This window comes from Salvia hispanica, chromosome 1, assembly GCF_029641045.1.
Source record: "Salvia hispanica isolate PSC_SH4W2 chromosome 1, Shi_PSC_v1, whole genome shotgun sequence".
NCBI lineage: Eukaryota > Viridiplantae > Streptophyta > Magnoliopsida > Lamiales > Lamiaceae > Salvia > Salvia hispanica.
Window position 1 is genome coordinate 16,786,716 of NC_142692.1, and position 26,304 is coordinate 16,813,019.

At 34.9% G+C, this 26,304-nt stretch overlaps 3 protein-coding genes across 4 annotated transcripts; 2 read left to right on the forward strand and 1 right to left on the reverse strand.

Moving 5' to 3' along the window:
* The first annotated feature begins 1,024 nt into the window (after window positions 1-1,024).
* Window positions 1,025-4,590, forward strand: LOC125221833 (calmodulin-like). Its single transcript, XM_048124113.2, has 3 exons — window positions 1,025-1,190; window positions 1,862-2,231; window positions 4,322-4,590. Exons 1-3 carry the CDS (start codon window positions 1,115-1,117, stop codon window positions 4,440-4,442), a joined length of 567 nt encoding a protein of 188 aa, XP_047980070.1. The 5' UTR covers window positions 1,025-1,114; the 3' UTR covers window positions 4,443-4,590.
* Window positions 4,591-7,220: 2,630 nt separating this feature from the next.
* LOC125218440 (COP9 signalosome complex subunit 2) lies at window positions 7,221-11,840 on the reverse strand. The gene is made up of 12 exons (XM_048120109.2): window positions 11,685-11,840; window positions 11,510-11,602; window positions 11,186-11,264; window positions 10,160-10,400; window positions 9,986-10,060; window positions 9,529-9,663; window positions 9,239-9,426; window positions 8,447-8,515; window positions 8,229-8,319; window positions 8,027-8,161; window positions 7,620-7,732; window positions 7,221-7,521 (listed from the first exon to the last, which is right to left on the reverse strand). The coding sequence occupies exons 1-12, from the start codon at window positions 11,692-11,694 to the stop codon at window positions 7,431-7,433; spliced, it is 1,320 nt and encodes a 439-aa protein (XP_047976066.1). The 5' UTR covers window positions 11,695-11,840; the 3' UTR covers window positions 7,221-7,430.
* An 8,394-nt stretch (window positions 11,841-20,234) lies between these two features.
* Window positions 20,235-24,773, forward strand: LOC125218954 (GDP-mannose transporter GONST1-like). 2 transcript variants are annotated; one of them, XM_048120775.2, is made up of 10 exons: window positions 20,235-20,513; window positions 21,124-21,261; window positions 21,888-22,116; window positions 22,248-22,387; window positions 23,060-23,189; window positions 23,347-23,445; window positions 23,525-23,679; window positions 23,761-23,877; window positions 24,006-24,103; window positions 24,499-24,773. In XM_048120775.2, exons 2-10 carry the CDS (start codon window positions 21,164-21,166, stop codon window positions 24,540-24,542), a joined length of 1,110 nt encoding a protein of 369 aa, XP_047976732.1. In that variant the 5' UTR covers window positions 20,235-20,513; window positions 21,124-21,163; the 3' UTR covers window positions 24,543-24,773. The 2 variants fall into 2 exon arrangements, with proteins under 2 accessions (XP_047976732.1, XP_047976731.1); XM_048120774.2 differs by having other exon boundaries at window positions 20,236-20,513; window positions 21,083-21,261.
* Window positions 24,774-26,304: the final 1,531 nt, after the last annotated feature.

Below are 26,304 nucleotides of genomic sequence, written 5' to 3' on the forward strand. Positions count from 1 at the left end.
CTCATTTCTCAATTAGCATAAAAAATCTCAATTGATCACAACCCTGATAATAATTGCATTAAATATAGAAAAGAATTTAATTAATTAAAATTTATATATATTCCAACTGTTTTATAAAAATAGTCTTCTTTTTTCATTTGAGTCCATCCTACAACAATAGTCTCTTTCTATTTTTGGCAAGTTTTTTCTTTCTTATAAGGTAGACCCAACTCATGTCACTCCCAAAGGCTTTATTTTTACGGGACAAAGGGAGTATTGATTAAAGTTTGTTAGATATTTAATTCAAGCTAAATATTTAGAAAAAATTATATTCCCTCTGTTTCAGAAGAATGTATAGTATTTTCTTTTTAGTCTGTCTATAAGAATATGTACGTTCAGTTTTAGAAACACTTCATCTCTATTAAGGTGAGACTCATTCTCCTCTAACAATACCTTAATTATTTTTTCTTTATATTTCTCTCTTACTTTATTAATTGTGCATTAAAACATGTACTCCGTCCGTCCCACTGAAGATGACCTACTTTCCTTTTTAGTTTGTCCTATTCAAGATGACTCATTACTTAAAATGGAAACCCATTTATCTCTACTTTATTCTCACTCTCTTACTTTACTCTCTGATCTAACACACAAAATAAAACCGCATAAAATCTCGTGCCGTCCAAGGAAGGGGTCATCTTCCTTGGAACGGAGGGAGTACATAATTGCGTATTCTCGTAGAATAAAGGGAGTAGTAGTTATGGATTTAATTTGTAAATGCATTATTGTATGATGAAAAAACAAATATTTTAATTAGATTATTTTAATTCAGCATCTAAACTGCAAATAACCAGGCTATAACAGCAAAATAAAGATTAGGAGAGCATCGAATATATGGAGTAGTAAAAGAAGAAAAGCATATATTCTACAATAACAAAAGCAAGAAAAGAATTTACTTTGCTGTCCAAAGAAAAATAAAAAATAAAAAATAAAAAAATTTCCTCTTCCTTTGCCGATATTATATAATAGCCCCACACTCTCCCTTCATTTTCTTCGTTGACGCTCTCTCTCTCTTCACCGATTCGACACTGATTTCTTAGTATCGCCTGACGCCAAAAAGCTTCGTGAGGATTAAGTGATGGCGGTTCAGCTCACCGACGAACAGATCTCCGAATTCAAGGAAGCCTTCTCTCTATTTGATAAGGATGGCGACGGTCAGTCATCTAAATTCATTTGCATCTCGATCTCCTATTTCCCTATTTTTCTGTGTTTTCATGTTCGATCTGTTTCCGCCTAGATCTGTTTACTTGTTTAATGCTGTTGATTCCTCGCCCTAATTTTGAATTTGTTTGCCGTTATCTGAATTGATTTTGAGCGAGAATTATAGATCGCAGTATTTTCTAATTCTAGGGCGTCGGAATGGAGGTTTACGCTCTATTGTTGCCGTTGTTGGTAGAATTTCGTGGTTGTAATTTTTGGAAATGGATTTTCGATGAGCTTAGGGTTTTCTCTCCCTCTCTCCTTTTTCGTTGAGAGATTTATAGATTATGAATGATGACCTTATCCACTGCTTTTTTGGTGTAAAAATCTATCAAATCTAATCGTGTTCTGCACTGATTAGAGTTGTATAGATTATTCAAGCCATTTATAGTACGAAAATTTGGTTGAATTTTCACATTCGATCGCTCGTTTCCTTCATGTCATTGTGATATAATCTGTCTTATGCTTTGGGTTGAACACTTTAGCTTACAAATAATGCCTTGTGATATACGCAGCATAATTATACTTGGATTCTATTATACATTTATTCGACTAAGTTGATTGGGTATTGCACTTTTGTGGCTTGCTAATTTCTTACATTTTTTCTGGAAAAATTGATTGATAGGTTGCATCACCACGAAGGAGTTGGGAACTGTGATGCGTTCTTTGGGGCAGAACCCGACTGAGGCTGAGCTCCAGGATATGATTAATGAGGTTGATGCTGATGGTAATGGGACTATTGACTTCCCTGAGTTCCTCAACCTGATGGCTCGCAAGATGAAGGACACTGATTCTGAGGAGGAACTCAAGGAAGCTTTTAGGGTCTTCGACAAGGACCAGAATGGATTCATATCTGCAGCTGAGCTCCGCCATGTGATGACAAATCTCGGGGAGAAGTTAACCGACGAGGAAGTTGATGAGATGATCCGTGAGGCTGATGTGGATGGCGATGGCCAGATCAACTACGAGGAGTTCGTCAAGGTCATGATGGCCAAGTGAGAAACTGACCAACTCCCCAAGTTATTTTTTTTTTAAGTATTTAAGATTGACAAAAAATGAAACAGGAGTTTGATAAGACTCCTGTTTCTGCTAGATGTGCTTTTGACATTATTAGCTTCGTTGTTTGGGTGCTTACCTGTTTTTCCTGTATGCATTGTTTCAAAGTGCTGTTCTTTAGTATATGCTTGTTTTTTGTGCCCCTTATTTTAGTGCTTTTGGTTAGTCTTTGCAACTATTTTCCTTCAGTATTTTGTGTCTAGAACATTTGGAGAACTTTGTGCTTTTATATTTTTTCATCAGTGAAGAATTTGTTCATATTCCAATTTCTTGACTTTGTTTTTTTTGTTTACACTTCCATTGAACACTTTGATTAGAACCCAATCCTAGAGTTAACATCATACAACCTGATTGAGACATTGTCGAATAGGTTAAAACCCCTATGTTCGTGATTGCTCTAAAGAAATTGAGATAGATTGCAAATTCTTTTGCTTCATCTTTCTCTTGTTGCTCCAGTGAAAGAACATAGACAACATAGTGCCCAAATCTTAATCTGTGTGATAGCTTCACCATAGGTAGGTTAATAATGTCTTCTCTACTGCCCCTGTAAATGACATGGGTGGACCAAAGGCATGGTTCATGGCAGACTGCTTCCAAACTGGATGTGATAAGTATCCTTACCTTATGGAGTAACAGAAGTGTTGACAATTCAAAAGAAGGTCCTGGTGAGACGAGCTGAAGCATTGAATTGATAAGGCACTCGCCATCTATTCTTTTGTTCAAATCATGTCTAAATGGAAATGACCAATTATAGGTCGTTGCATCCTGCATCTCCTTGGAGCATCGGTTAGTATGCAGTATCATATACATTCGATTAGCAGTTAGCTAAAATCTCACACCCACTCTATATCTCTTGATAATGCCAAATGCCGAAGAATTTCAAACCTACCTTGTTTTCTTTAAACCTCGATTAAATTTGGTTTTGGAACACTTTTTTTGTGCCAAGTGAGAAGATTCTGAGTTGGGTTGATGATTCCCACCTTTTGTGGTGGTGGTAGACTGGTAGTAGTATTCGCTCTCCCCCATTGCCATGACCTTGATTCATGAAACGAGTTATACTCTTTCTGTCCCGTTCAAGGTAACTCGTTTTCATTTTGGACGTACGACTACATGTTTCTTAAAATGAAAATATTATTATCTTTACCTTTTGCTCCTTTTATGGATCGCTGTCTAGCTTTCTAGAGAAGCCAAGGCTTTATCTTTACATCTTACCTCCCATGTCTTTGCCACTTCACTTTAATATCGAACAAACATGGTACTATAACCTTTTTTTTTTTTGAAGGAAACATGGTATAACTTGTTCACAATAAATTGGGATTCCGAATTTTGACAGCCGAAACTTAAATAGCATCTTGAAGCATAATCAAATATACAATCAATTTTCTTTTTCTTTTTTTCTTTTAATTCAAAGTTAATACACCATTTTTCCCCCCACCCCAGACCAAAAGATTCTTCACTCGCAAACGTTCTAGAAGCTATTCGAACAGCCTGTATTTTAAATTCCTATTTGTGCATAAACTTTTCTTTGAGATTTTAAAAGAAATTTTTGAATTAATAAACTATATCTCGCGAAATTTGTTATGTTACTTTATTCTTTATATCTCTACCCCTCTCAAATTCGTTTGAGTGGATTCTTCAATTCAAGAAATGTAATTATCAAATCTAATCCCACTTCTAAAGATACTCTTGGATAATCAAGTTCAGTTTGTAATTTTCAGATTACGAATCTCATATAAAGGAGGTGCTTAAAAATTATTCTTACACCACAAAAGAGAGAAGAGAAACTAAAGAAATAAATTCCCACTATATGATTACTTAATTATTTTTTTCATATTCCTTCCTCGCAATCTTGTATGTGTGCGACTTTCAGATGCATCATTTTTATTGGTAATTGGTAATGACTAATGCCAACTAAAGCAAAACTTATCTCTTATACCAAATAAAAATATTTTTGCAAATGTTTACGTTCCATTACTTGTATATATAAGTATATTTTTGGTGTGGAATTGTAAATGAGTGAAAAATGCAGAAAGAGGCAACAAAGGATTAAATCAAGCAAGAGAGGTATGGAGAAAGAGTATGGCAATGGGAATTCTATCAAAAACGGCGGACGCAAAAGAGGCAAACTTCGTGAATGTATGATTCTCTAAATTAAGTGAATGTTGAGAATCATGATGATGAAAGAGGTTGGAGTTTTATTGAATAATAATAATGTTGCTTTCTCTTGTAAAATATGAACTATACCACTACCACCTTGTATCTTACTACTACTAATGTTGTATTTGCCTCTATTTATTAGTTGTTGATGTCTTGTTGATCTTAGAATTTATCGTTAATAGTATAGTGAATAGTGTGCTAATTTCATACGAATTAAAATATATGCTTTCAAATAAGTAGTATATAAATATCCAATTGTTTTAGTACAATAGTTGTTTAGATTATCTAGACATTTTAGGCGCCCACCTCAACATTAATTTGGAGGTAATTGATAAGCGTATCAATCATAATTCTTGCATTTGAAAGTACTTATAATTTTTCATTAGGTAATTGTCTAATTGATACACTTTAAGTTTTAGCATTTTTCCATTTTATAGTCTCAACTTTTGACTTAGTTCTGCTTAGTTGAACTTTCAATTTTTTCATTTTATTGTCTTAAACTCTGATATAAATTTTTTGTATAACCCGAACTTTCAAAAGAAAAATCAGTTTATAACCTCATCTTTGAAAAACTTCCAATCATAGCCTGTAAAATTGCTGACTTTGGATTAATTAAAAGAGAAATTGGTCAGAAACGTCAACTTTCACAAAAATCTAGTATTTTCCTCGATCTTTAAAAGTGGTCACAAAAATCACCAATTTTTCGAATTGTGTGGATTTCACACACTAAAGTTTTTGGTATAAATTTTGCCTATGCAGAATACCAAAAAACTCATGTATAATAATCAGAGGTACATTCTATTTTATGGGGAAAACGAAATTAATGATATTATTGATACTCTAGAATTAGTATCGACATTTCATGTAGGAAAAATTTATTCAGAAACTTTAGTGTGGGAAAACATCATTCATGTCAACGTTTATGGTCATAACTTGATTTTTTTTATTGTATAACCTGAACTTTTAATTTTTTTCCAATTCTTAACCTTATCTTAAGAAAATTTCAATCATAGCCTATAAAACGGTTGAAGGTGTGGCATGGATGGTAATTAAAATGAGAAAGTTTTTTATTTTCCACCTTAATAGTAACATCCATCGGATAAAAGTGGGAGAAATATTCTTCTATAACGGAGAAATATTCTTCTATAATTATCTAGGTATTTGACGAAGAGTGAATTACAAAAATAATCCATGAACAATATAGGATGCATATTTGTTGTAATTTGTGAAAATAAATTGCACCCGATATATTTGGACAAAACTTTTAATTCATTTGAGATATTTTTCACATTTTCCCACTTTTTCTTTCTCATTTACCCTTTTTAGCCTTAAGGACACTGCTCCTTGTGATCCATTAAAATAAAATGTTTTTCTTTTTGGATTGTCTCATTAAAAATGAAACATTTTCAAAATTGGAAACAATATCATATTTTTTCATCCCTCTTACTTTATTTTATCTTCATTAACACACAAAACAATATATAAAATTTCATATCGAAAAGTAAATGTTTCCTTCTAACAGGACGGAGGGGGTATTAAATTTTTCTTTTTAGCTATCACTGGCTTATCAATGCAGCAGCTGCATGTTTGTCGATTTTTTGCAAATTTTATTTTATCCAACACGCTAATAATTTGCAGAGATAATGTAAGTGTTTGGTGATTGTATGCTTTAATTTTTTAATTTTTCTTCTTTCTATTTTCTCTCTCTCTCTTCATAGGTGGTAACTTTCATCTCCCTCTCTTATTTCATTTTACAAATTTGAACTTAGACATTTTCTATAATTTTGATCTTCATTTTAGTCGGTTGCTTCATTTTTTTTATATAGAAGGCACAATAGATTGTAAAGGTAATGAATTCAATATTGTACATCAGCCATTGAAAGAAGGCACAACCACGAACCTTCCCTTTTCTTTCACAAAAAAATACAACCTGTCACATACTGAAGTCTGAAGAAATATAAGGAATGGATCTCTTCTGTATTTAAAGAAATAGGAATGGTTCCCTTCTGTACTTATATACTATGACATCACAATTTCATTTCAAACATAATAGAGTTAGTCAAATTTTTGCAAAACTAAAATTCTAACAGCAGCCTTCCAAACAAAAATAACTATAGCAAAAGATGAATAAGTCTGCATCTTGTCGCCAAAAAGAAACAGTCAGTAGTGCATTTGAGGCTTGAAGAATGCCAATAGTGCATTTGAAGCTGGAAAAGGCAAAATAGGGAAGAAAAGGACCACAAATGAATTAAAATTTTATCAAGATGTTACAAGTACAATGTATATTTACAAAATATTGTAAATATGCATTCTACATTATCCAGAGACCATATTTGCAGCTCAATGTTTCAAGAATGAGAGTTGTATGATTTTTCACCCCCTAGAATTTTTGTTCAGTTTGAAAAGAAAAGAAGAGGGGAAGAGGAACTATCAATTTAATAACTGTGTTTGAAGATGAAGAGATGGGATTAAGCACAGTAATTGCCAAAATACAAAAATGTTCTTGAGTCAACAAAAAATGAAAGGGTAAATATGTTTTAAAAAGTTCAAAACTCCTTCCAACTACTCCATGTTACATCAAATTTCAGAGACGTGTAGGCATATTTTGAAAGAATGGGGGCCGCTTTTGATATTATGGCAAAGTTTAATGACCAAAAATGTAGTTCACTCTAATAACTACAGCATAAATCTGACAACAATCTCAATTCAAGTTTTGACTAAAATGAATTCAACTCCACTATGCAATCAATATAAGTAAAAATGAATCATCATTCAAAGAGAAAAAGAGGCAAATCACTTTTCTGATGGGATCAATGAGTGACCAAAATCAATTTCCAAAATAGCAGAGTTGAATAATGAGGATGTACTCTTCTAACATGCTTACTGATACAAATACTTTTACAGCAGCAGATCCCAAAATCAGAGACTTTAAAACTTGATCCACACCATAACTTCTCTACTTTTTTTTTTTTGTGGGGATCTCAACATACTCTGTTTCCAACAGTTTGATATAGTGATTTTAGCTGTGTGTTCCATTTGTCTATTGCAGTGTACTTCTTCATTCCTTTTGATCTGCGTCATAACATCACTCTCGATTATATACATGCTTGAAGTATAGATAATTAAACAGGTTAGTATTATTGAGGTTAAGGTCAAATTCAAAGCTCAACCTGTCACCACGCTCCAATAGCCGATTCACTTGATCAATATGCCCAGTAATCCGATTATCCAAAATAAGCGATACCAACAACTCTTCAACGTCCTTCTCTGGGACGTTAAGCTCCTGTGTGTTGCACGTTTTATTAATTTAAAAGGTATTTAATGAGAAGAACAAAAAAATGAACATTTGCCTGATAAATGCATGCTGAAGCCTATATATAAGAATCAACTTTACATGATATGTCTTCCTGCTCTCTGAAATATTATAACAATTGGATTTACTGTCTGTACTTTACCCTATTCTTTTAAACTCTTTCCAGGATGTGAAAACAAACCAAACCAAACCAAAATGATAGAGAGAGAGAGACTGGCAGAGGGATAAAGAGTTTCCTTGGCCGGCTATGAGATTTGTCTTTACCTTTGATATGAAGGGGATCCGAATCCTTGTGTAAGGCTTGATGAGTTTGAGCAGCACTTGTGTTCTCACATTCTTTAAGAGATCTTCAATGTAATTGCGAATAAAAGGATCATCCATAATTGTCCTCCTGTTACTCTGCGGTGTTTCCAACAAATCATTAAGCAATCTATGTGCGTAAGCTTACAAAGGGTCAAAAACATACCTTCAAAATTTTTTCAAACTCCAAAATCTCATTCCTTTGGTATGCTGCGATTAGGTTTGTCATTGCTAGAATCTCAGGGTCATTTTTGTATCTGCAAAGCAAAAGAGGCAAGTAGGCAACTAAGTTCAGATTCCAAATATACACTTGAGCTTAACAATTTTCTAGTACACAACACTTGAACAAAAAAATGAGATGCTAAAATTCATCGAATAACTTACGGCTTTGCCTCTTGACCATCAAAGGGATTGACTTCTGATTCCATCAGCATATTTGCTAGAACCAAGTACCTGAGATGTAACAACCACTTAATTGAATTCAATGAGCAGATTTACTGCATGAAAAAAGTCGATAAAATTATTTAAGGTCCAAACATTCATCCATATAATCTGGTAGGACTTATTCAGCAATAAGATAACTTGTGCATAATTATCGAGACATCCCAGCCCAACCAGTCTAAATCATGCAAAATCATATAGTTCACAATTATTTACGTTTGAATTGGCATAGATGACAGTTACTGAAATAGCTCATCAGTCATTCTAATAACAATCTGGGAGAGAGCTTCTTCCTCAGAACGTTCTCCAGCCTTTTGTGATTACTATATGAAGGCACATATAAATAACTTCAAAATACAAAATCTTGGATGTCAATTGGATAGGCAATCATTAGACTCAAAATGCATAGAAAATAAGTATAATTTTTTTAAGACAATACAACCACACACAACACAAACAACCTATGTCTCAAAATATGTGGTAATAATATATAGACACACAGACACAAGTCTACCCAAATATTTGAACAGGAATGCATTATATTATTCTAGATATGCAAAAGAGGCAAATAAAACTCAATTTTAGCATCACTCAGCAATATAGACTAAGTATATTCGCTTAATAACATGCAGATAGTGTTCTTAGATTAGCATGAATACGGTTAAAGAAAAAAAATAGTAGTATCATCCCTTCATCCCAAAAAGTAGCAAATGAAATAATTAAGATAATGCATACTTTAGGCATTGGATGCGCCTCTGGTTCCCAGCTTCATCATAGTTCTTGAAAGCTTCAAAGAAATCAGTGGCTGCATCCGGCCATTGTCGCTCTGCCATGTGCATTTTTCCACCACATTCTCGAATAATACCCATGATTCTTGGATGAGGGATTGCAGATTTGACAGATAGCGCCTTTTGATATAATTCCTGGAATAAATTCAAAGCAATGGTTAAACTAGAGGGAGAATATAATATGTAATATCATCCGCAGATCTCTTTTACTCCAAAAGTAAAGGTATGTTACTGTACCTTCAGTTTTTTATTGTTTTTAGTTTCAGTGTACATTTGGATTTCAATTGCATACACTTCCAACAATTGTGTGCCCTTCTTTTGATCATCAGTACCATCTTCTTTTTGACAAGATTTATGAAGTTCCTTCAAAATCTGAGAAAAGAATTCTTAATCAGTTTAAATAAAAACATACTCCCTCCGTCCCAAGGTATTAGACCAACTTTCCTTTTTGGGATGTCCCAACATATTAGACTCATTTCCTTTTTTAGCAAAAAGCATCTATCTTATTTTATTCTCCACCTACATTTTTCTCTCTTCTCTCCCCTACTTTTTCCCTCTCTCATACTTTACTCTCTCCACTTTAACTATTTAAATATCACTTCCTTAAATCATGTGCCCCAAAGAAGTGAGTCTAATACTCCGGGACGGAGGGAGTACTGAATAAAATGTATTAGTTTGCGAACTTCAGAAATACCTTACTCATCCGCCCATATTCACCTATATCAAACCATATTTTACACAACTTTAGATTCGTCTTGAACCATAACCGCTGTACCAAGAAAATAAATAACATGAGAATTATCCACAAAAGAAAAAAATGAATTAATTAAATAACTAAAACTTAAATTAAACAAATACAGCACTTAACCTCGTTCTTTGCCTCTTCAAGGGCCTTCAGGGTCGTTTGGTAAAACTCTTGCAGCAGATTGAAGTTCTGACCAGCAGATCCAGAGATAAAATCCATGATATTATTTATGCATTTTTCACTGTAATTTCGAGTGACGGCAGACTTGATGTAAGTTAACATATCCCTGTAGGCATCCATCATTTCCTTGTACCTCCCGAGCTTGTAGTAAAGTTTAACAGTTTGTTTTAAAGCTTTGAATCCCCTGAGCATAAACAAGAAACGAACAATCAAAAAAGGCAGTGATTTATTCAAGATGCAGAGTGTTAAAAACAACAGGGATCTCCTCTACCCAACCAAATAGCATGTACAAGTTACAACATATTATATTGAATAATATAACATCACTTCAGGTAAAGAACTTCAAACCTTTCAAATTGAGAAAGTTATATGGTTAAATATTTTTAAAACCCATAGACCAACAGATCTCCACTCAAGTTGAAAGAACTTAAGAACCTATTGCTGATAGAATTTCCTTCAACTAACAATGCTTGTCATCAGAAAAACATAAAAGAACAAACGAGTAGGTATGGCCTAACAAAGCACGCAAATACGTCCTCTCAATTTTTAGTTGGAAAGATGAAAGACACAGTTGTCTTCTCACCCATGATAAGCAAAAGACATTTATTCAGATGACTTGCATCGAGCTGATCCACAAAGATCAGCACGAGCCATCAAAACAGAAGCTGAATCACGAGTAGAAGATAATACCCGATTATCCATATTGCCCACTTCTACTCCAATAATGAGTCAAACAAAATTCAACTGAAGAAATCAACAGATTAAGGAGAGAGAAAAAGATGTCAATACACTCCACGAAGACCTTTCACATACGTATCCATATCGTAAAACTTGAAAACCTTTAACCAAAGTTACAATAAAGCAATGGGAATGAGAAGAAAACACTAGTTCCCATTATCAGCTTATTCAATCATTGACAAAACAGAAGACACTAAAAGCACACTATAGCTGCAACAACTGATCAATTACCATTCGGCTTTCTCTGGCTCCATACGCACCACTTCTGCAAAACCTTGAAGCGCCCCTTCAGGGTCTGTTTCGACTAACCCTATACGGAAACGAAACATTTACACATAACACAACTGGTAGCAGCGGCTTATAAAAACTAACGAATTTTACTCAGAAATGGCGATTCAAGTCCATAACCTAGTCAATCAAAACCCCCCAAATTTTACTCGGAAATGGCGATTCAAGTCCTTAACCTAGTCAATCAAAAACCCCCAAATTCCCAAATTCAAGTAATGTAGAGTAAGCAGATACAAAAGAGGGTTAATTTGAGAAACCTAATTGTACCTTTAGAGTTGTAATACTGATTTTCAATATCAACGTCCTGTTCCTCGGGCTCCTCGTCGGAGTATTCGAAGCCGTAATCCTCCATATCAGCATCTGCAACCACATTATTATACGATCAAAAACAGAAGGCATTAGTGAATGAAGAAACGATAAAAACCTAGAATCGTGGCATTACCGGAACCCATCGCGATTTAGTATCGCTTTCAACTGAAGATTTGGTGTAGAGAAGGAGAGAGCGAAAGAGGGAGATTTTAGTTTGATATGAGTAGAGAGTATAGACTGTAATTGGGTGATCCTTTACGCTGTAATTGGGATTCTAGTAGTAAGATTCACAGCATACATAACTAATTTTATATTCAAATATATTTATGCCATTTATAGATCTATAAATATTATACTATATTTATATTAAAAATATTAGTTAAATTAATTTAAAATTGAAAACATATAAAAGAATGTCTTCTTCTCAGGTTCTCTTGCTTACCTTTTTTTATTTTTTTTTATTTTTATCTATGTCTCTCTCATCATAATCCCTCAATTCCATCATTAGCTTATAAGCTTGTCTTTTACCATTGCCTAGTAAGTATTTTGCAATTTCATTAAGTTTCATTCAATTTTACCCCAAACACCATCTCAAGACAACACGCATACAAAAAAATTGTTCCACGAAACATCCATTAGTACAATGATGATGCCATGGAAATGCATTTGCACAATTGCCATTGTACGTGAAGGAAGTTGTCTTTGGTTGCAGATAGGGGTAGGCCATGGTTGGATAAGAAAAATAATCATGTGGGATTGATAGCGTTCTTGTGAACAAGGTTAGACACATAGTGTTCTAGGTATTCTTATAAAGACATTAGAGCATTAATCCAGTTTGTTTCAACTTTTTATTCTTGTTGCTTACGATAACAAGTCTTGGGCAATATATATCGAGCTTGGATTCACATCATTTTGTATCAAGGACAATAAGTTTTTGACCTTGTAAGTGATTGATTCAACTTTTCTTTTTTTCGTTTTTTGTCATCTATTTGATTCATGATCAGAAGAGGCGATTTGACTTATTTTATTTGACTTATTTATTTTGTTGTTGAATACATACTTGAATAAGTTTGTGGACAATGCCACCTCGTCACAAGTTACACAACACATCTTTCTCTACTCAAACACCATCTACGAATGTTATCTTGTATTCAAGCTAGACTGGAATCCTCGTGGACTCAAATCAGCAAATGCATTTGTGAGATTCACGAATGATGGAGTCTATGGTGATGGTGACGAGAGGACAACTATTCTCGATCACTTTAGGCCGAATAATTGATGTGAATCAAATTGTATATTTTTATTCCTATAGCTTTACATGATTTATATGGTTTGATGCTTGCAAAAGTATGTTTCATGATGTAGGAAGAGAAATGGATGGTAAAACAGGATATTGAATGAAGCTAGAATTGATAACAATGTCATTGAAAAAAAGGTCGTGCAAAATAACCAATTTGACAGACTGCCCAGTCTGCGTAGCGAGTCCAGAATGTGCTCAAAATAAGGCACCCGGCCAGGTGAATTTCATGCCTAATAATGCACCCGGCCGGGTGACATGTCCAAAAAGCCCAAATTCCAGCAAGCCTTCAAAATTAGCCACCCGGCATAATTCACCTGGTCGGGTACGAAGACGCAATAACGACCAAATTCAGTTTTCAAAATAGTTTGGAGGCAGTTTTGGGAGGATTATTCAGACATTCCAGATGAGAAAAGAGTGAGGAAAAGAGAAGGACGAAATTCCGGGCAACATTCCGACCATCCATCTCCAAATCCCTGTACGAGAGCATGCTTCCTATGGTTTTTATTGCAATATTCACCATGTGTTTATGCTAACTTTCAATGTTGCTCCAAGTTGTAATTTAGGCTTGTATGGATGTTTCTACACCATTGAATTCTTATGTTTTGATACCAAGAATGTGCTTGATGCTTATACACTATGTTTTTGGCTAACGATGTAGTGTTGTTCTTTCCTTCGTTGTTGTCTTTTTAACATAGTTTGGGAGTGCTTGATTGTTGGTATGCTATTGAATTAGAATTGTTCAGAGGATGATTTGACAGTGGATTAAGTAGGTGATTATAGTAGATGTTTATTTCCCCCGCGCTTCCGCATGATTTTATAGACATTGAAAATTGGTTCATAGGTTATGTGTGAACTACTCATCGTGTACATGTTCAGTGTATGTGATTAGGTTGACGTTTTAATCCCTTCATAAGTTTCGTTGTTAGAGGTGTAGAACAATACAAGTCTATTGAGCAACTTGGAGTGACATAATTTCTCGTTTGAAAAGTCTTTCTTTAGTTAACTTGTAGCTTTATTTTGTCAACAACTTTCAAAATCAAAAATCAAATCTTTACATGTTTTTGTAAGTGTAAACAATCTTTCACCTCCCTGTTGACACTTGAAATACTACTAGGATACTGTAATATTGCAGTGTTGTAGTATTATTATAGTTAATTAGTTAAAGTTGATATATTGTGTAAACCGGATAAGATATTTTAAAATACGCATCAGGTTTTGGCCCCGTCGCCGGGGGAAGGCAATAGGTTGTTTATTACTCCCTCCGTTCCGCGGTAGTAGAGGCGTTTCTTTTCGGCATGAGATTTTAGAAAAATTGTGTTAAGTGAGTTAAATAAAGGAAGAATAAAGTAAAAAGTCAAAAAGGTAGAGAGATGAAGAAAGAATAAATTAAGAGAGAGTAAAGTAAGAAATGTGTTGACTTTTGCTATAAAAGGAAATGAGTCAACTACTATGGAGCGTACCGAAATGGCAAAATGACTCAACTACCGCGGAACGGATGGAGTACTTAATTGTTTTATTTAGTTTGATCTTTCTTTTTATTTTGTTTTAGATGCATACTTCGTGTTTTTGGGGGTGATAGCCATCTACCACGTTCGGACTTGAAGACGAAGGAGTGTATATTTTAGGTGATATTTTTCTAACTCTTAGTTTAGTAATTAGGTAGTTTAGTTTACACTCAAGCACACACGTTTATAGGACTTAGCTCGAAGTTGTCGAGAGATCTCGCTTTCGGTACTAGTGTAATATATATTGTGTTTGTGCTTGGTTTCTTTTCTGTTGTGCAGGTTTTGTAATCTTTAAAAAAAAGAAGAGAGAATTGTGAATGCACACTAGATCAAGGGGTACACCACCGTTTAATCAGCTCACATATTAGAGAAGAGTACCGAGAGGTCTGGAAGTAGAGAACTATCCGGGTTAACAGAGTCCAATCAGAGAGAACCCCATTTTTAGTTCAAGTTCAGAAGTGAGATAGAATCAGAAGCAAAATCGATGATTGGGAATGAGTACAATGATGTCCCTTCATATGTGGGAAGGTTTGGAGATATCCTTAGATCGGGATTTGAACACCCAAGGGAATTTGCTTATGCGAATGACAATGTCAACATTCCGCCACATTATATTAATTTGGGAAATGGAGAAAATCTCTTTCACGGTCGTGATGATGAAGATCCAATGAGCCATTTGAATGCTTTCTATGAGTTGACAAACTCTCACAGACCTCCAAATTTGGAGCATCATCAGATCAAGAGAGCTTTATTCCATTCTAATTGAGAGAAAAAGCAAGGGAATGGCATGACTCACTACCGGGCTACAACATTGCAACATTTGAAGAGTTAAAATCGAAGTTCCTCTTGAAGTACAATTTTCCAATGAAGATTGGAAAGTTGAGAGAGTAAATCATTTCTTCAAACAGGCAAAAATATGATGAGTCATTTGCCGAAGCTTGGAAGAGATTATAGAATTGTTAAGGAAATGCCCAAATCATGGACTAGCTCCGAGGAATGATCTTTTAAAATTCTACAGGGGACACAATCATGAAAGAACATGCTTGGTTACTGCAGGTTCAAGTGGGAACTTGGACGATTTGACCCATGATGAAGTGAGAGCGCTATTTCAGAGATTGGCAACCAATTAGAGGAATCGGCATAATCCAAAAAAGGTAGCCGCAGGAGATACATTTGGTGCTACGAAGAATTCGGAAAGAGTGTCAGCTAGAGGCTCAAATGGCTTATTTTAGTACTCAAATATCTTCAATGACAAAAGTTGTCAAATCCTTGCAATTGACTCCTCAACCCTGAAAACTGCCCTTTTTGCACAATCACGATTCACAAGTAAAAGAAAAAAACTACAGAGCACTCAACCTGATGAAGCTGAACAACAACCTGCTCAGGTCAGACAACTACTACCGATCGTTGGATGTGAACGAGAGACGAAAAGAGCGTTCAAGACCTTAACCCATAGTACTAAGTAACTTAGTAAAGGGAAGTAAGGGTTGAATCCCTTAGAGATGGAAGCGGTTGGAGTTGAGAATGAGACATTTGAAAGGGGTCAGTTGCGGCCACGCTTTAATTTTAGGGTTAAGACTAAACTAGGGCGAACTGATCAACTGAATGGAAACATCTTCTAAACTAAGGACTCGACTGGATCAACTAAGCTAAAAAGGAAAGGAATCAAAGGTACGTGGGACCACTGACACGTCCGTGCACATACTCAGAAAAGGTGACAACGATGAAAAGGTGACAGAGACGATGGTTTTAACTAACTACCTTCTACGTCTACTCTAAGCAACTGAACGGAAAACAAAGTGTAAATCAAAACAGAACATCAGCATAAAACACGAAACATAGCAGAAATAAGTAGATCCATGAAAATTGCACGTAAACGAAAGCAGATCTAAGCTAAGGAAAGTAAATCATGCAAATGGGCGAACGAAAATGTAAATCTACCTACGGGAAAGAAGTAAAAGAGCAGATCCAAAGCGAATAAAAGTGATCAATACTGAAAACACTAGATCTAACTACGGGAAAGTGGTTTTAACTAACTACCTTCTACGTCTACTCTAAGCAACTGAACGGAAAACAAAGTGTAAATCAAAACAGAGCATCAACATAAAACACGAAACATAGCAGAAATAAGTAGATCCATGAAAATTGCACGTAAACGAAAGCAGATCTAAGCTAAGGAAAGTAAATCATGCAAATGGGCGAACGAAAATGTAAATCTACCTACGGGAAAGAAGTAAAAGAGCAGATCCAAAGCGAATAAAAGTGATCAACACTGAAAACACTAGATCTAACTAAGCTTAAACCAAAAAATCCATTTCATTCAAAGATCTCCGATGAATACAAAGGAAACAGAATTTTCGCGCAAATGAAACAACGATAAGAAAGAAACTAAGTAGCGACTAAGAGGAAAACATGTTTAAACTACAGAACTACGGAAGCGATGAAAGATAACAAAAAGTGAATTGTTCAAAATCCTCGAAAACTACACAAAGGCTGAGCTAGGTTGATTTCTACGCGGATCTGGCCTCGTCTCCCTTGATGAGGAAGAAGAGATGAGAGCTTGATGGTGGAATGGTGACTCATCGGCAGCTGACTACTTCTACTCCATAACTAGACTAAACTTGAGTGATTGAAGAAGGTGAGTGATAAGCGGTGCAGAATCCATGCAACCTTTCTATATTTATAGAGCGCATGTTGGGCCCAAATTCCTAGGGCAAGCCCATTCTGTCTTTGACAATTCTGCTCCTTCTAGAAAGGCCTTTGCTCTTTCTTTCTCCTATGACTCAGCACTTCAGATGCATGACTCCACTGGATCAGTTCAGCAATTCAATGGATTAACTTTTTTTTTTCTTCAAAAAATTAACTCCTGTACGAAGGAGTAAATTACAAATAAACTCCTAAGAAAGGAGAAAATTACAACTGATGTCGAGAGGGCTCGAACTCGGCACCTCATACATTGATGTCTAAGCTCCTTGCCGCTAGGACAAAGGCTCTGGACAATTCAACGGATTAACTTGGCTCTTTTTTTCATGCTATTTTCGCTCCTTTCTTGAGTTGATCCAGTTGATCCTGCACTCTTTAGTTCTTCGTTTCTGGCTTCTGCACACTCAAATTTGCCATTCTTTTTGCACATTATTAACCATGTTAGTGTAATAAACCCAATAAAAACATGCATGTATCGAGCCCGATCAAACCCCAAGCTGATTTTGTAATAAAGTGTGGAGTATGCCAAGGAAGACATCATACAGATTAATGTCCAAGTTTGCAAGGAGCACCACCTTCTCCAGCAAACTGCGGTTCATTCTCTCCACCACTCCATTCTAATCATTTGTCTGTTCTCAAGCACTTTAGCATGGTGCCCCTTTTCAACTTCATTTCTAGGCACCATTCTCTGCATTTTATAAAAGATTCAGACTTTTCTTTGAAAATGAAAACCTAAACCTTTATGGAAAAATCGTCTATGATAGACAGCAAATACTTTCCACCTCCCATAGTTGGTGGCTTTGCAGGCCCCCATAGATTACAATGGGCATAGTCCAAAACTGCCTTAGAGGTGTGCTTTCCAATTTTGAATGGTAGTTTCTTACTCTTTCCTAAGACACAATGCTCACATTTCTCAAGCTTCTGGGATACATCAGCAACTAAAATTACTCTCTTAACTAGTTCTCTAAAACCAGCTTCTCCAATATGGCCTAGCCTCTTGGGTCAGAATCTTTGACTGATCCATCATGCACCTTCAATCTGATGTCTCCAATACCCTCAACACTGCAGGTCTGATTATTGCCCAACATCACTGATCCTTGAGAAGCTACAAGATTCTCAAACCGACTATTGTTTGAGCAGATATGAAAAGAGCATCCTGAATCCATGATCCAAGATCTCTCGATTCTCTTTTTAGTCACATTCATGACTTGAGCATTCTAGACCTCCTCTGCAACATCAACTTGGCTTTGAGTCCATCCTTCCTCATCTTGCTTTCTTTTACACGAATACCAATCCTTCTTGAGGTGCTTGGGCTTCTTGCAATAGTGGAAGCTTCTAGTCTCTTTGGCTTCACCCCCCTTTAGCTTCTAATCCTGATACTTCTAACTACTATTTGGATTGATTTTTTTTTCTTCCCTTTGAATTTTCCAACGTTCAGAATTTGACTGTTGGATTCTTGACTCGAAGAATTCTTTCTCAAGTCCTTAGATCTCAAAGCACACTGCATCTCTTCAAGTGTAATGGTAGTTTCCCTACCATAGAGCATCGCATCTCGCATGTATCATAGGTTTTTGGCAACACACTGAGTAATATAATTGTTTTATCCTCATCTTCAAGTTTCACATCAATGTTCTCTAAGTCATCTAATGCCTTATTGAAATCAGTTAATTGTTAACTTATACTCCTATCTTCATAAAACTTGTAGGAATACAACCTTTGTTTCATGAACAAAAGGTTTTCTAGAGACTTAGTCATGTAGAGGGATTCGAGCTTTAGCCAAGTACCTGTTGCAGTTGTTTCTCTGGCTACATCGCGCAACACAATATAAGCCGGACAGAGAATGATCAAGCTATGCGCCTTCTATGCAATCTCTTATTTCTTGAGGATCGTTTTCTCGTCCTCTTCCTCCGCCTTTCCTTTCAGATCATTGCCCTTTATCGCATCACCCAAGCCTTGTTGGATAAGTATAGCGCATATCTTTATGCACCATAATCCGAAGTCATTCTTCCCCAAGAACTTCTCCGTCAATCCTTGTCATAGATATCTTCAAGAATAAATCCAATAGCCGCTCGATCAAGCTGCAAACACCTCCGCTCCGATTCCCACAGACGGCGCCACTAGGTAGTGATAAAATGCAAACTTATATATTGTACAAATTCAAAACTCCTCAACACAGATCGATAGCAAGAGCACCGCCGTGCCGAAGAGCACGCCTACGTGGCGCCTCCTGATTAGCTCGTTTTTATTTCGTTAAATATGTACATTTTAAAATAAATTCATAAAAGATCAAAAATAATTCGAAAGAAATAAAGAAAATATTTTCAGATTCCAAAAAATATAGCCGTTTTTTACAGTTTTTTTTCAATTTAATTTTTTTTATTCCTAAAAATATCTATAAATACCCACATTCATAATCCTTTTATGAATTAAACAATGTAACTTTTAATTTTTAGGATTTTAATTATGTTATTTTTAAATTTTTACTAGTAATTTGTAATAGTATTCCGGATATTTTTAATGCATTTTAATATTGTGAAAATGTTTTTAATAATTGAAGTATTTAAAATGAATAATAAAAGGGTGGGACCATTGAGCAAGCTCTTGCAGAAGAGCATGGATGTGAGTATTGTGCTCTTGAGGAAGAGCAGATAATTAAAAATGAATAAAGATGATCCGGGCCCACATCCAAGAGCATGGATGTGGATGCTCTCAATCCATACGATACATCATGAGCTAAAAACAAAACTTCAATCCTCTCATTCTTTATTCCTGTTTCTTTTACTTAATTCTCTAATTATACTTTTTTTTTTCTTTTATTTCTCTTTATATATGTCTCTCATGGGTAGTGATAAAATGCAAATTTATATATTATACAAACTCAAAGCTCCTCAACATAGCTTCAACACAGTTTCAATACAATATCAATACAGTGTAAAATTTCAAGATTTTAATGTCAACACAGTATCAACACAATATCAACACAACATCAATCATTGGCTACCATTGAAATTCTGTTGACATTTTTCTATTGATGCTTTTTATGATCCGTTGACATTTTTCAATGATCAAGATCATAGTTTTGAGTTTGTACAATATTAAAAGTTTTCATTTGATCACGTCCCCATACACTAATCTCAATACTCTCAATATTATATCATTTTCTTCGAATTATCCATTACTTCAGTAGGATGTGGAAGCTCACTTCACTCGTTATTGAAACTCCATAAATAGTCAACACTGGTGTGAATCTGATTTCCATCAATCCCGATTCCCCTAATTTAAGAAGAGGTTATTTAAATTCTTGAGAAGTACGTAGTCTCATTTTTAAATACAGTTTGACTGCACTCAACTTCAAATTCACATAAAGCTTTCGATCTTTTCCCCACCGGAAGATTCCAAATGCTGATTCACACCACTGGCTCTGCTGTGTGTTTAAGTTGTAAACGAATCCTAGGTATCTCCTTCTCTCGCTCTGCTCTGTCTACCTTCTTTCTTAGGTCAGATGGGATTGTTCCATTTGATGTTACTTATTTTGTAGATTTGTAGATTGAGAATCCGTCATTTTTTAATTTTGGGTTAATAAAAATGTGATCTTTGTATGAGATTACATTTATTTCTAGTAATTTTACCCCTTTTGTTCAAATCTTGCTGATTGACTCTGTATTTCTAGGGTCTGTGATTTTGGATTAGTTAATAAGTTGAAGATTGGGTTTTATTATAATCTGAATTGATGCTAAATTGGGACATCTTGTATGTATATATTGGTTGGAATCTGATTAGAAATTGTAGCATATACCAATCTGTATGCAATCCAAAAATGGCAATATGATAAATAGCTTAAGTTGGTTAGGGTGTTGTTAAATACAAATGATTGAGCATTCTTTATTGTGTGATCAAACTGAGATACTTTGCTTTCCAGCTGTTTAAAGTGGAGCAGTGTGCAAGATTCTGTGTGAATGAATTGGGCACTATTTGAGTGGTTATAATTTATGCTGTTCTTGCAACTCTGCATTGATCTTATAGGAAATTCCTTTGGTGTTATATTGTTCGACGACTATCTGCAGCTGATCTCGTATCGAGCATTGGATTTGCCTGATCCTCTTTATGGAATCTCCATGCGAAGAAAGAGGCATTGCAAGTCACCATTTGAATGGCTCTATGGATCAGGTGTCGAGTCCAATTAGTAGAGCAATAGCCAGCAGGTATGCAGCTTTATGTTGAAACTTGATATGATTCCCTGTGAAGGATCCTGTATAAACCACAAGAGATCTTGTTTTGAAGTAACGGTAAACAGAGGTGCTTGTATGGGTTTGTGATTGGATAATGTTTTGACGATACTTTCCTACATGTTCGAAACAAGTTTCCGGCATGCGTTAGCCTACTTTCTTAAAACTCAACCTATATAAAGGGGATCTATTGAACTGGTAAAGATAAAGAAAGTCCGTAGGAATTCGAGTTGGCCCCAAATCGCTCTTCACCAAAAGGATGTCTTTTTCTTTCCCAAGCTAGGAATATGACTGCGACTAATATGTTCATGAATGAACTCTCGAATGAGTTCTTCTTCACCGCGCTTCATAGCTCTCATAACATTCATTATTGATCTTTGTCGTGATTAGAATATGTTTCTTTTGTCATTTGATTAACCATTCTAGCATTCTTCTTTGCTGTTTAAGACATAGTTACACGGAACTTGTCATAATTTGGAAACGACACTTATTTCAACTTTCACAATATATTGACTATTGTAATTTACTTCTCAAATGAAGTTGCTATGATTGAAATGACTCCCACGACCATACTTGTTGAAATCTATGCTCCTTTTCACCAGATCTACTTTAGGGGTGAAGATAAACAATGATGAGATTGACGTGGAGAATGGGAGGTTCGAAAAGGACAGAGAACGAGGATTTCAAAGTAGAAGAAGGCCGGCATTACACAACCAAGCGTTGCTATCTGGCATCTCCTACTGCCTTTCCTCGTGCGGAATGATACTGGTTAACAAGTATGTCCTCTCCAGTTATGACTTTAATGCCGGAATATCTTTGATGCTCTACCAGGTTACCTTCCATATAAGCTTCTCCCGTCGTAAATTTTTCCATCCACAATTTTCTTACTAGACTCTACTTACGTTCTGTTGATTCAAATCATTCCCACGTTCGCTGATATATATGTTTGTTCGTGCTTGCAGAATTTTGTAGCAGTAGTTGTTGTCTCAGGTTTAAGTATCTTTGGCATAATCAAAACGGAACCGCTCACGTGGAGATTGATCAAGGTCTGGTTGCCCGTCAATGTTATATTTGTTGGGATGCTTGTTACGAGTATGTTTAGGTACAAATCTTTCATCTTGTTATCTCAGTTTTCACATTAGTTTTTACGGTTAATTGTCTGTAAATACACAAGCTATGGCCAGATTCAAGTTTTAAACTAACACAGAACTCTTGGTTGAATATACATGTTATAAGTTTCGGAATTTGGTAGGTCTCCAATTTTTGCACGCCAATAACTTAATTTCTCAGAGTCCGTTGGGAAATGCCATGTTACCGTTGGAAAGCTCTGGATGGTAGCTTTCTAATGGTACTCATAGTATTGGGTTTTGGTCATGGTCGAGGAAGAACATGAAAGTTTCTCTAATGAAACTAAATTGTTTCTTCTTTTTTTTTTTTGACGAACTTTGAAGTCTTGTACCACATGCCAATAGAAAACTATCATTGAGTGCTTTCCAATGGTACTTTAGGGTTTTTCATCGGACTCCAAAGAATCGAGTTATTCGCCAGTGATGTTTGGGTTCAGGTCAAATTTGAAAACTGAAATATGGTCATAGTTTATGTATCTTGCACTCGGACTGTTGAGGGATCTTCTTGATTAAACTCACGTCTAAATTGCTTGATTAAACTGCTTAGCTTTTTGTTCATTTATGCCACACATTAAGATATAATGTTGAGCAATAATTGCTTTCTTCATCAAACTATTTGGTGACTTGATTTCCATGCCTGATTGCAGTCTAAAATACATAAATGTGGCTATGGTTACGGTTCTGAAGAATGTGACGAACGTGATGACTGCTGTTGGAGAAATGTATCTATTTAACAAGCACCACGATAACAGAGTATGGGCAGCCCTTTTCTTAATGGTATGTTGTAGAAAAAATAGGAGCATATTTTTAAAGTCGAGTAATTTGAATCCTACTGATGGGAAGTAAATATTCGAGCTCTCAAAGTAGTTGCTACACTACATTTGAGTGTGTATGCTATCAAGTAAAGGTAATGTTGTTTGGTCCTGTTATGTAGATAATCTCAGCAATATCGGGAGGATTCACTGATCTGTCGTTTGATGCGACTGGATACACGTGGCAGTTGATCAATTGTTTGTTGACAGCTTCTTACTCCGTAAGTGATCTTGTCTAGTGTTGTTGAAGCGAGTTATGGAGTATTAGATTTAAAGTAGTGAATTGTTGTTTTGGTGAAGTTGACATTGCGTAAGGTGATGGATACAGCGAAGCAAGTGACTAAATCGGGAGAGCTGAATGAATTCTCGATGGTGATGCTAAACAATAGCCTGTCATTGCCTCTAGGAGTTATGCTTGTTTGTGGCTTCAAGGAGGTGGATTATCTTGTAGAAACGTAAGTAGTTAATAGTACGTGAGTACGGTAATGGGGTACGCATAGATTGATAAATAAAATATGTTTGGGTGTGTACGACAGGCCATTGTTGAGATCGGGTTGGTTCTGGGTTGTGATGACGTTTAGCGGATTGTTGGGTCTAGCCATCAGCTTCACCTCGATGTGGTTTCTCCATCAAACGGGAGCTACGACATACAGGTATGTTATTTATGAAAGGTTGTTGCTTATTATTATGGACTGTTGGAATTTTTCGATTAATAAATGAACAGAAGTTTTTAAAGACCGTGTCACGGTGGACTAAGTATTATCGGTTGTTTTGGTTTCAGCTTGGTGGGGTCCCTAAACAAGATACCGCTCTCCGTTGCCGGAATTCTCCTATTCAAAGTGCCTACCAGCTTGGAAAATTCTGCTAGCATTCTCTTTGGTAACTTGTTTACAACTTGAACACTTATTATGTACACATAGGATGTAATCAAATGTAAACTCTATATATTGTACAAACTCCAAACTATAATCTGGACCTTTAGACTTCAAAATTTGATGACAACAGATGGCAGCAGAAAATGTCAACACAACATCATCATTGTCAATCGATTGACGTTGTGCTGACCTATTATGTAGACGTTATTTGTTATCTATTGACATCAAATCTTGAAATCTAACGATCCAGATCATAGTTTGAAATTTGTACAATAAATAGAGTATGTATTTTATCACTACCATGGAATACTACAGTATACTTATCTCGTCTTATATTCTCTCTCTCTCTCTCATAGGTTTGTTATTTATCTTGTCTTATATTCTCTCTCTCTCTCATAGGTTTGTTGGCAGGAGTGCTTTTTGCAAGAGCCAAAATGCGTTGAATATCTCAACCACTTTTATTCTACTTTTATTTTGTTTAATATGTGGCCACCACCCTTACCTTTTCTCCCATAATCAAATACATTTCATAATGAACCCTTAAAGGTGATTTGTGTAATGGAACGACAGGAATATAGTAGTCATTACTCCTATGTACTTCCTTCATTAGTGAAATGTTGTCTACTTTTGTCATTTTATTCTGTTAGTGGAATATTGTTTATTTTGCTTTTTTATTTTATTTTTGATAAATGGAGTCTATTTTCTACTAATTCATTACACTCACATTCTATTTTAAAATTAATAGATAATTGTGGAACTCACATTCCACAAACTTTTTTCACTCACTTTTCTTCATATTTCTTAAAATTCATGACGAGTCAAACATGGACAACATTTTGCAGATGGAGAGAGTAAAAATGTAGGTATAATACATGAAGGATATAGTTTCTCTCTTTATATGTTCATTATTGTAATTGTGATTTATATGTTTCTGTTATACACTTTGTGGTCTGTTCGTTCTTTATTTCAATTCCAATAATTACATGATAACAATATCTTTATGTACTTCCAAACACTATAATCAAACCACCAACACATCACACAAGTTTTTAAGAGGTCGGATCCTTTTGTTTATGATGATAATTTCAAGTGACCATGGTGAAAATGGATGCATTATGCTACCATATGAGAAGAATATTTTCACCCATTATTTTTTTTTCAAACAAGGAACAATATTTTTTTTTGATATGTTTTGAACTAGTCATTAGTCATATAAATTCGCTGAATCAAAACTAATATTTTATATGGCACTAGTATCACACATGTCCAGATCAGTATATTTTTAATATATTAATATTCAATTTTAAATTAAATAAACAAAATTAGAATGAATATTAACAATAAATAATATGAGTAACAATTTTAGTTATATGAGAATAAAAAATCTATACAAATCAACATTGAAGCATAATAAATTTGAAACAAATCACAGAGTCTTATTCTAATGCTTATAGCACCCTAATCCAAAATCAAGACTAAATCTCCACCCTTGGATTTTAAAATGAGTGGATGAGATTAAACCTCGTAAATCTCAATAAATAGTAGATAAAATATCAACAAAAGGGTAATATCGTCATTATGTTATCATATGATAATTTTCGTGGGTGTTTTTTTATATCAACATTGTGTATTACAAATATCAACAATATGACATTAGAATATCAATACAAGGACAAGAAAATATCAACACATTTTTATTGAGATTGGACATGCATAATATTGAGATTTTGCCTACAATATATTGAGATTTTTTGTTGCATTTGTTGATTAAAGCTGTTATCAACATGTACGAAAATTGAAATATAATTTATCAAATTTCATCACCCGAACATCGTCGGAACATATGCAATTGAGATCTCGTTGGAATCCTTATTAAATTATCTTTAATTTGATATATTTTTTGCGAAAAAATAATTTAAATTGAGAGAGTTACGTAAATTTAAAGATTTGAGATGATTTTGAGAAGAGAGAAAGTAGTTAGTTATAATTACTATATATAAGATTTGACATTAATACCCTTTTAATTTAATTAATAATTATTTAATTTTAAAATATATTACACTTGGCATTATATTAATCACAAGATCTTCTAATCTAATGGTTGAAAATTGATCTCAATTTGGGATTGGTAATTAGTTAGCAATTGATTACATCCCTCAAATCACATACTATAATGTTTAAACATTAAATCATGGAGTAGAAAGA